Here is an 11501-nt window from a genome sequence, read left to right on the forward strand (position 1 = left end):
AACAGTTCTTTATCATGTCCTGTACCAAGTTGTTGTAGAGCATTATATTTTTATTCATTTCATGGATTCTTGATGGTAAAACAGGTACAACAAAAATGTTAGTAAGTGGACACAATTGACGTATTTCAGTTAGTTTGTTCTTTAAAGTTGACACTGTCTCGTGGATATCTGAGACATTTCTTACGTTTTCACAGCGTAGATCGTTGGTACCACACATAAGGAAAGCGTTGGAGAATCCAGCACACAGGTGTGGATCGATGTCTTTGACACGGGCAGCCTTGACTCGTTTACCAGGGAAGGAATGACCAACTTTACCTGCACCATCCCCAAAGTTGACATCTTTGGTATTCGAATCACCGATTAAAACGATGCTTCGTCGAGACTGGCTGCTGAGAGATCTGAAGGTGATCGAAAATCTCTCCTCTGTTGGGTTATCATCAGGTAATTTTGGCACACCGTGGCGGTACCAATTTTGTGAAGACCTTGTCATAGTGTAAAGTGAGTTAGACTTCACATCAAGCTCAATAGGATCTAGGTCTTTGTCTTGTTTGGATTCAAAAAGCACAGTTCTAGTCGCACCAATTGAGATCGTGACGATTTTCGAGTTGGCAAGAATAGTGGATTCATCATCAGAATGCATAGCTAGGTAGCTTTGGGATGGAGAGAGTCTGTCTGAGGAAGGGTAGTGGTTAATGAGGACCGAGTTTGGCTTGTGCTCGAGTTGTAGTTCTGAGGAGAACCTGTCAATAATAGAAACAAGTTCAGGTGGGATAGGCTCGTGTTCTTTAGGGGGCTGGGAACCAGTGTAGCTGTAGGGCTCTCCATACAGCCGGACGCTGTGGCCATTCTCTTCGATGAAGTCTCCAGAGTCCTTCAGATAACCTAGAAGGTCTCCTACACTGCTCAGTTCCTTGTCTGTCAGGTATAACTCTTTGTACTGCTTGTAAGGCTGTTCAGGACATTTTAGATTTCTTTTGGTGGGTGATGGAATAACAGGTCTAGGTTGTTCTCTGTAGTTAAGCTGAGGGGATGCATTTGTTCTTCCTTTGAACTCCTGAATTTCATTGTTAAGGTCTTCTAGTCGAGCATTCAGGGATGTAATGTCGACGCTCGGAATTGACCTTTCAATGGTTTCTTTAACTGATTCACTTATCTTCTGGAGCAATGAATTTTCCAGGAGGGTGCTCTCGTTGAGTTGAACTGCTGTGGCACAGGTAATGGCTTCTTCAGCAAGAATTTTTTCTTTTTTAGCAGATGGGTGGTTCTTAGGCCTAGGAAAGATGCAAGTGTAACACCAGGGACATAGCCATTTTTGGCTGATGCAGTCTAAATCACCCTGGGAGAGTTTATTGGTACCAGGTAGATTACCGCAAGAGGCATGCCATGATTGTTTACAGTCTGAGCACTGTATTACCCAGTCTTTTCCGTCTAGGGAACTGCTACATGGGCAAGAGGTCTTTTTAGTAGATTCTGACTTTTTCTTCGTCTGATCACTACTGTTTTTCTGCTCATTGGAGCTTGTTGAACTTGACTTGGGAGTAGTAGATTTGTTTGCGAGGGGACTGGCTTGTCCTCCTTTCGCCAGAGGACTTACACCACGTGGGCTTTGACGACGTTTGGCTTGTAGGTTCGAGGACTTCTGGGTGGGTGATCCAGAGGATAGAGTTTTCTTTTCTGTGTTTTTCTGCATTAGTGTATGGTTAGCAAGGAGCACATGATGAGATCGGGACCAGGGCACCATAGAACTAGCCAGCAGCCTGAAAATAAGATGATGAGAGTAAAAGAGTTTTGACATATGAGTGAGTGATATAAAGAAGAAAAGTAATTTGAAATCAAGATGAGCAGTTTTTAAAGTAAAAAGAAGAACATAGACTTATCAGATGAATGCAAAATGTGTTTTTGTGATGTGTTTTTTGCTTGGTGTCATGGGAGGGGCAAAAGGGCAAGGGAATGGAGGGGCGGGGAAGCGGGATGGGCTGCACTGGGCAAGGGGAGACAAATATTGTTTTTATTAATTTGTCTAAAGTAGATTTGTGTATTATTTTTAGGGTGGGCTGATTTTTTTGTAAAGAAAAAAGAGGAGTATATAATATATAATACAGAACATGAATAGAAATGATTTTTAATGACGCATAGAGGTTAACACTACAACACTACTATAAACAATTATTCAAGAATGTCCATGCAGTCCAGAGTACCCGCAACAGGTAATGGGAGGGAGGAGTTGGGCTAGGGTGGGGCAATGAAGAGATGAGTGGTTATGTCTTGATGGAGGAGATGCAGATGTGACATGAATCTAAGAAGAACTCATCTTAATATCGAGGCTGATAACCAGTCTTCTGATGCCACTGGTCCCGAGAGCTCACATGCACCCCGTGCAAGTTGTTTACAGCTGCATTTCTTTAGGTTGCGGGTACTCTTGGCTTACATTGCACATCCTCAAATTATTTGTTATATAGTAGTCAATTCCTACCGAAAACAGTACTGAAAAACTTAAACATGTTCGCTACTATGATTATTCAAGTTCCAAACTCACTAATTTTGTTAATGAACTCGAGGTGAAGGTGAATGACTTGACTCCCTCGGTAAACTTCAATGAGTTCTTGGACTGCTTCAATGAAACACTTGATAAACACTGTAAGCTTGATGTACCAAAAGTTACCAAAAGGACTCCCAAACTCAACCCGTGGATTACCGATGGAATCATTGTCTCAGTTGAAAGAAAACATGAACTCTGTAGAGACTGGTCAAGCACTGTAACAAATAGAAACCCTGAGGGTAATGTACTGCTCTATAAAGTCTTCAGTGACTACCGAAGAATGCTTAAAAGTATTATCAAGGTCGCCAAACGATCGTACTACTGCAATGAAATCCATAAAAATATAGAAAACAGCAAAAAAAACGTGGCAGATAATCAATGAGCTCAGGGGCAAGAAAAAGAAGCAAACTAAGCCTCCCTTTATCATAAACAACGAACGAATCATGAATCGTAGAGTCATAGCCAATGGATTCAACTCTTACTTTGTTTCTATTGCCCCTAAGCTCAATGAAACACTTAGTAGCAGTGAGGCCTCTGGTTTACTAATTCTCCCTATAAAAACATTCTATGATTTCCTTGGAAAGACCAATGAAAAATCGATTATGTTAGAAGACTGTACACCTTATGAGATAACGGAAATAATAAAAGGATTTGAAAATGGAAAAGCAAGTGATATTCCTGTTAGTGTAATCAAAAGATCATCTCACGTAATTACACCGATCCTTAGTCGATACATCAACATCTTAATGTCTAATGGCACGTTCCCCGACGTTCTAAAGACTGGTAGAATAACTCCTGTATTTAAGAAGGGAAACCCTGAAGAGATAGAAAACTACCGCCCAATCTCTACTCTCTCTATATTTGGTAAAATCTTTGAAAAGATCATTTACTCAAGAATATATTCGTTTGCTAGCTCACAGGGTATAATATCTAAAACACAATTTGGCTTCAGGCAGTCACACTCTACTTCACATGCAGTTAATCACTCAGTAAACCTTATAACTGAATCTCTAAAACTTAAGCATCATGTCTTAGGCATATTCATAGACCTTAGCAAAGCTTTTGATACAATAGATCATGGTACATTACTTGTCAAATTACAGGGCTATGGGATACGTGGGGTGGCAAATGATCTTATAAAAAGTTACTTAACAAATAGATCACAATATACTGAAGTTGTTGGTGAGAAATCTGACGCCTTGAAAATACAGTTTGGAGTCCCTTAGGGTTCGATTCTTGGACCTCTCTTAGTAAAACAAATTTTTTAGTAAAACAAATTTTATTTTATACCCACAATCAATTCATATTTAGTTCAAATATTTAAAGTCAAAATAACCATTTCACATAAGTGGTTATATTATAATAAAATAATTTGTGATAAATTAATAAATTAATTTACACTCAAAAATGAACAAAATATACACAATTTTTACCTAGTGCAACACTGGTTCAGCGCGTGGCTGATCGAAAAAGTTTGATTTGATTTACTAACTACAGTGTACAGCGTACATGAAAAAATTACTTACTGAATCTTTTAATACTAGACACATTTTAATTCAGATGTTGTTCAATGAGTTAGCCACAAGAATGTTCAAATTATGTAGGAGGGTAAAGGACACAATTGCTAGTAGTGCTTCTTTGTGCCCGTTGACTACAATGAACATTTTGCGGAGTTTCTCCAGACGGCTTTTATCGGAGTGCGTGTTATTTACTTGGTTATGCACAAGCCAGGCCAACATTTTGTTTTTGTGTCAGCCGTGCTACCAGGTTGCAGAGTATTATAAACACTAAACAATTATACACTATACAAATTTGCTAATACAATGTCATGCAGAGTCCGATCTAGCTGCAAACGTCAGACACCACAGTTCAGCCGCCAAGTACCGTTTAAGTGAACACCGAAACACGAGGTTTAGGTGTCATTTTGTAAATCACTTTATGGATGGATAATTCAGTAATTGTTGAAGAAAATTACAGTCACTGCCACCTATAGCGTTATGTCATGGGTCTGATTAACGGCGAAGAATAAACGTACGTGCGCGCTTAAGAAACCCGCGCAAATGTTGAGGTAGGGAGTAGCTGCGGCGCGCTTTTAACATATATTACGTATAGCGCCGTACGGAAACGGCAATATTTAAGTAATTAAGTATTTGTTTACATAAATTCCACGTTTTTATCAATAATCTAGCATGGTCCAAAACTGTTAAAGTTGTCATTATGCCACTCATTATCGAACCTGCTTTGGGCATCTAGAAGAGATCGGTTTAGCCTTGATTTGATTGAGTTACAGGATGTGTTCACAAAGTCAGGTTTATTCTGTGGATTGGAGTCCTTGAATTGATTCCAAAGCCAAGAAGATTTATAAATAAAGTTATGGCTTGGCTTTGGTGGTATTAGACGGTCATCCCTCAGTTCAGACATGTTAAGTAAAGAGTAGAGAGATATGGGTACCCTATATTTCACTATTTTAAAAAGTTCAGTTATAGTACGAAGTTTGTAAAGATTATGAACAGTAAGGAGTTTATGACTGTTAAATAATGGTTTGGTTGATTCCTTGGAATAGAATTCAGCTCCTAGTTTTTGACAACATAAGGGTCTAACAAGTTTATTATGAACTACCGATTTAGAGCGGACACACTTTGCACATGGTTTAATACGTGGATTAACAGAGTTATTAACATTAGACTCATATTTACCCAGTATTTTACATTGAATAGGTCTAGAACGAGCACATGTTTTGAATTTGTTTTGGTATGAGTTTGCATCTCCAAAAATTATTCTAATACATCTCTTCTGTGTTAAGAATACAGGGTTGATAACTTGGTTAGAGACACCACCCCATACTGAGATGGCGAACGTAAGGTGTGATTCAAATAGTGTGTGGTATATCTGCTTGTGCAGTTTTATAGGTAGACAGTTTTTTATGCGGTAAATACGTCCACAAGCACTTCTTAGTTTCTTATTTAGTGATTCTATGTGAGGTTTCCAGTTCAGTTTATCATCAATCAGCACACCTAGAAACTTAGTTGTTTTAACACGTATTATTATGGAGCCGTCTATGGAGAGATTTAAATCATCGGGTGTACTGCATGTAGACGATTCATTTACACGTTTGTTTGGGGAGAAATACATATAACAGCTCTTCTTAGCGTTAATATGTAGTAGATTACATTTCATGTATCTAGAAATAGACGAAAGAATATCGTTAGCTACATTATAAACGTCTTTTTTCGAGTCTGCAGAAACGAATAGGTTAGTGTCGTCAGCAAATAAGATAAACTTGCCTTTATTAGATACGTTGCATAGGTCATTTATATACAGGAGGAATAGTAAGGGACCAAGAACAGAGCCTTGGGGAACTCCCCACTCAACAGGAAGTTTATCGGAGTTTTCATTTAAGACGTGAACATATTGGCTCCGGTTTGACAGGTAACTTTTTATCAAATTCAGTGCGTTGCCCCTAATTCCGTAATTATTTAATTTGAATAAAAGCTTCTCGTGAGATATCGTGTCGAAAGCCTTACTTAAATCAATGAAAATGCCAAGAACGTGTTTCCTGTCTTTTAAGTGTGATTCGATATGGCTAACAGATAAGTTCAGTGCGTGGCTTGTTGAGTGACCCTTTCTAAATCCAAATTGGTTCTCATAAATGATTCTTTTAGCAATTAGGAAGCTGTACATACGTTTATAAATAAGTTTCTCTAAAATTTTTCCAAATACTGGTAAGGTTGATATTGGCCTATAGTTTTCAAATAGTTCCTGATTATCTTTTTTATAGATGGGACTTATCTTTCCTAATTTAAGTTCATCTGGGAATATCCCCTGTTGCATGCAATGGTTAAAGTGCTTGGCTAAAAAGGGAGATATTATTCTAGCAGACTTTTTTATAACGTGAATTGGAATGTCACTAGATTTACCATTTGTGAACTCATTAATAATATCTATAATTTCATACTGTGTACAATCACTTAGATATATACTTGACTCACAGGTTTTAGGTAAGAAGTTTGAGAATGAGGGAATTGCATCCAGGGTTATATAATCTTCAGAATAATTTTCATTTAGTTTGGATGCAATCGACTGAAAATATTTATTGAATTCATTAGCAATCATCCTACGATTTATTATTTTTTGATCGTTAAGGATAAAACATGGCTTTATTTCGCGCCTGGATTTTCCACGAATAGTGTTTATGATTTCCCACGTTTTCTTACTATCACCAGAGCAGTCAGTTAATTTACCTGCATAATGATTCTTCTTGACACGGTCAATAAGTACCTTGAGATGCTTCCTGTAATCCTTATATTCAAGGTATCTTTTTGCTATATTCATACAAGTGAGGCAATTACACTCCTCGCGTTTAATATTATTATTATTAGTTAGCAATAAACATTTTTTCTTCTGAGACTTTTTCCACAAATCATAGAGCGAGTCTTTCGTTCGAATTGAGGTAACAATACCACTAGTAATCCATGGGTTGTTCAAAGCGTTACGTTTAGATAATTTCGGTTTGTCAAGTTTGAATGCCTCGTCTAGGTGCTTCTGAAAAGTAGTGCAGAAACTACTGAAGTTTTCAGGAGGATTGGTATGTAGTTCATTATCAATTGATGTGAGAAAGGCGTCTACATTTGAGGTGCTATAGTCGTAATATTGTGCGTGTTTAAGTTTAGGTTCATCAGCTACAAAATTAAGACAACTATTGATTTGAAAGATGGCATGGTGGTGAGAAACATTGAGTTGCAACGTTCCTGTAAACAACGTGCTTTCGATTTCATTAGTGAAAATATTATCAATACAGGATGGTTTACATCCAGGCTTTTCGTGTGTTTGGATAGATATCGTTGGTGAGTACCCTAATCCGAGCATTATGTTTTCTAATTCTTGTGTGCATCTTCTATTGCCGTTATGGAGGTTAATATTAAAATCACCCATTACATGTACATTTAACTTTGGGAGTTTACCCATAATTACTTGTAGCTCAGCGAGAAACTCGTCAATGTCTCCACTAGGGGGTCTATAGATTACTCCTACGTTTATAGTTTTAGATTCTTGATGAATAGTCACAAAGAGGCTTTCTAAATTACTGGTGACGTTTGATACATCTACATTAACGACTGCATTAAAAGCATTGTGAACATAAACTGCAACGCCCGTTCCTTTCGATTTGTTATGCATTGTAGTCTGGTAGAAACTATTGAATCCATTAATAGGGTAAACGGAACTCTCTTCTGGGCTAATATTGGTTTCGGCAAGGCCTATGATAGGGAAATTGTGTTTGAGGCACTCTAATTCAGATATGAGATGGTCGAAGTTGCTTTTATTGCCGTCGATATTCAGGAAGAAAGAGCCACCATTTTTATGAAGATCGGCACTAAGTTCGTTATTAAATTTGTTGGTGGAGTAAGGCTTACAATATTCTAGAACTTGTGACATTTTCAGAATCAAGGGGTCGTTGTTATTGTTATCCGACTTACTAATCATATCTTTAAACGGGTTGTACTGTTTAAGGATTAGCGCTTTGCACTGACTACAAAAGTAATTTGAGTTGATCACGGTTGCTTCAGAGTTTTTGAAACATTTTTCATGTATAATGCAATTACATTTAAAACATTCAACAAATTTTTGACCTAAACATAAGCTCTTAAGGCAGTGACTGCATTTTTCCTTATTTGAGAAAGTTACCATACCTGGTAACTGTACCCGCCTCCTCCTCTGGCAACTGAACTGAAGGGTCTCCCGTCAACTCTGCTAGTCGGTCCTCTTCGTTTATCAACTCCTCGGTGGAGCCTGGAAAATATGGTTTGTTTAATTAGGCCAGCAAGGACCCTAGCACCTAGTTCGTTAAGGTGAAGCGTGTCAGGCCTGTTTTGTCGATCAACTGTCTTGGACAATTGATGGACCAACATGCCATAATGATCAGCAAAGCCATTAAAACCTTGCACACTCTGAACACCAGAACTCATAGATGTAAGACCGTTCGTCAGCAGTTCATTAAACAAGTTAACTTTACTATTCAAATCAGCAATTTTAGTAGGAAGCAGCGGGCAAACATAAACAAAACATTTAGGGTTCAGCAGCTTAATTTCTTTTATTTTTGTTAACAGCGAACTACATACACTTCTGACGTTACTTTGAGGTTGCTTTATATCATTTATCCCGCACATGATAACAACATTGCTGTAGGATTGACAGCTGTAAGGGTCAATGTTGTTGATTATAGGCGCCCATTCTTTAAGGCCAGGCATGAGTTCACCAAATGTATTACGTTTATTAGTCCCAAACTTGAGCATTCCTGTATTTGAATCTCCTATCAAGATTGTAGAGTTTTTGTTCTTCCAGTTAACTGATCTGAACGTGAGGCTATATCTGATGTCCTGGGTGACGTTACCTTCTGGAATTGAATGAGTGAAAAAGTCTTGTGATTTTCTTGTCATATGATAGAGTGATCGGTGGGTGGATGTTAGGTCAGACTTGACACCAGACTTTTTGTCAAGGAACTGGATGGAGCATTCTTGGCCGAGGGACAGTGTGAAAATGGATGATTCGACATCTATAGTGGGCTCGTCGTCTGAGTGGCTGGGAAGTGAACTATTAGGGCCTTCGTACCTATTTATGAGACATGAATTGATGACAGGAGGTGAAGGATGCCTCTCAGGATGTGACTTGAAGGTGGGGTGCTGTTCGTAGAATAATTCCTTTTGTAGGACATTGATTTTTTCCAGTATCGGCTGAAGCACCAGGGGGATTGGGGTTGCATCGGCACCAGATTTGGAACCTGTATACGTGTAAGGAGCTCCGAATGCAACAGTTGAGCGGCCTGATTCAGACACAAATGACAATGACTCTAGTGATGTGGTGATATTTGAGGCTGTATCTTCATTGATGAATTCTAGTTTGAGGTCGGTGAAGCTTTTCTGATTGTGCTCTATGGTAGTTGTGGGTTCAGGGACAGCTGTGGGTGGGTGGGTGAGTGGGTGGGTGGGTGGTGTGACACGACTAGGATGGACCCAGGGCTGAGAGCTTGATGGTGCTTGGGTGATTTGAGGGCTGCTTGAGGAGGCAGTTGATTTCTTAAGGTCATCCATACTAGACTGAAGCTCAGTGATCTGATTTTTCATAGTTTTAAGTTTCTCATCAACCTGACCTTCTTGGAGGGTCCGATGTTGAATATGTAGCTCAATGTCTCCTAGCTTGAGTATTCTCTCAGAAATGGTCTTGGTGGTAGCTCCGAGATCGTTTGTGTTGGATATCAGCGAAGTTAGTTTCTCCTCCATTTTCATGACAGTTTCTTCAAGATCAATGTTTTTATTCCTCAGATTAGACATATTGAGAAGTAAAGTCTCGATCTGTTGGTTGTTACGGATGGTCACGCCAGGGGCACTGAAACAAAGCGGACAGAGCCAATCCTCTATCTGTGTAACAAACTGTTCGGAAATACCTTTTAGATTACAACAATTGCTGTGCCAGGTTTGAGGGCAAGAGGTACAATCAATAATCCATGAGGTTTTATCACTAGTTCCACAGGGACATTTATCATACCTGATGTCCGGTTTCGAGGTTTCTCCTGATTTGGTGGCTTTCTTCGGGGCCTTTTTGGCTGGGTCCTTTGCTATATCCTTTGCTGTACGGTTGGGGGTTGCTGCGGTCTTGGTGTTGGTGTCTTTCTTTAATACCATATTCACGGAAAACAAGATCATGGGGGTGTGCCAGGTGCCTCCGAGGTGCCACTTTCATCGAGTCAGCTTCGCCTGAAATATATAGATCATGGGTGGTGGTCTGGTGGTAATGAGTTGAAGCCAGGGAATTGATGTTGAGAGACACTTGAAAATTTCATTGATTTGCATGTTGAAACTGAAAGGTAATTTAATGAAATAATTAATTAAATAATAAGACATATGGTGACATGATAGGGGGGGTGGGTGGGGGTGGTAGATGGATCTATTCATGCTTTGTTTGGGGAGGGTGGGTGGGGGTGGTGGATGGATCTATTCATGTTCTGTTTTGGGAGGGTGGGTGGGGGTGGTGGAGGGTTCCTTTTGGATTATTTATTATGTTTGGGGAGGGATGCAGATGAACTACAGGCTTCAGAGTGAAGACAGTAGAGATAAATGGGGGTTCCTTTGAACAGGAAACATTGTGGCAGGCATGTCTGTTTGACAAACCTGCCACAAAAGGCTAGGAGTCAAGGTACAATAAACTTGAATAGTTCAATAAGTAAGTCAATTTAGAGAATAATTCATATTCATACTAGATTCAAGTAAATAAATATATAAAATCTAATCAATCCTAAAGAATAACTCATACTCAAATTAATCAATATCATTATCATTATCATTATATAGACACTCTCCAATATCATAACAATAGTGTAAGAACTTTCCGATAAATCAATATCAAGTAGATCATACTCTCCAAAACTACAGAAAATACAAATAATTCAAGGATGTGTCCAACCAGAAGCCGGCAGTCCATGTGTTACATAGACTTTAAGGGATGGGGTAAGGGAGGGGATTTGGATGATCTGATGATTTATGAGGTTGTGTTCCATGATCTACTCATCTTCGGTTAGAGCTTCATCTCCGACAGTGGCACCTCTTCACACACCCTGCAACACCCCCACAGATCTTTGTTCTTTAGCAACACATGTACATTGGGCTCCTGGCCTCACTTGACATCCTCAAATTATTTGTTATATAGTAGTGTTGAAAGTATTAAAACTCAACACTTATTTCTCCTATATATTAATGATATCGCCAACAGCTCCAGTTTGGGATCATTTGTCACCTTCGCTGATGACACCAATAAATTTGTGACTGGGAAATCTAAAAAGGAGGCATATATGCATGGTAATTCTCTTTTAGCTAGTTTATATTCCTACATGCGAGCAAACAAACTCCATGTCAACTTGTCTAAATGCTGTTTCATTCACTTTAAACCAGCATTGTCCTCCCAGACTGACAAT

At 38.9% G+C, this 11501-nt stretch overlaps 1 protein-coding gene across 1 annotated transcript in view; it reads right to left on the reverse strand.

The window, feature by feature from the left end:
* Window positions 1–11501, reverse strand: part of LOC134819637 (Golgi-specific brefeldin A-resistance guanine nucleotide exchange factor 1-like) — a 391238-nt gene that overhangs the window by 301845 nt on the left and 77892 nt on the right. The window contains exon 2 of the mRNA XM_063829683.1: window positions 11213–11256. Within this exon, the coding sequence (XP_063685753.1) occupies window positions 11213–11214 (2 nt within the window). The 5' untranslated portion in view covers window positions 11215–11256. The remainder of the gene's footprint in view (window positions 1–11212; window positions 11257–11501) is intronic.

Source organism: Bolinopsis microptera, chromosome 8 (genome assembly GCF_026151205.1).
Source record: "Bolinopsis microptera isolate Bmic1 chromosome 8, MBARI_Bmic_1.0, whole genome shotgun sequence".
In the NCBI taxonomy this organism is placed as follows: Eukaryota; Metazoa; Ctenophora; class Tentaculata; order Lobata; family Bolinopsidae; genus Bolinopsis; species Bolinopsis microptera.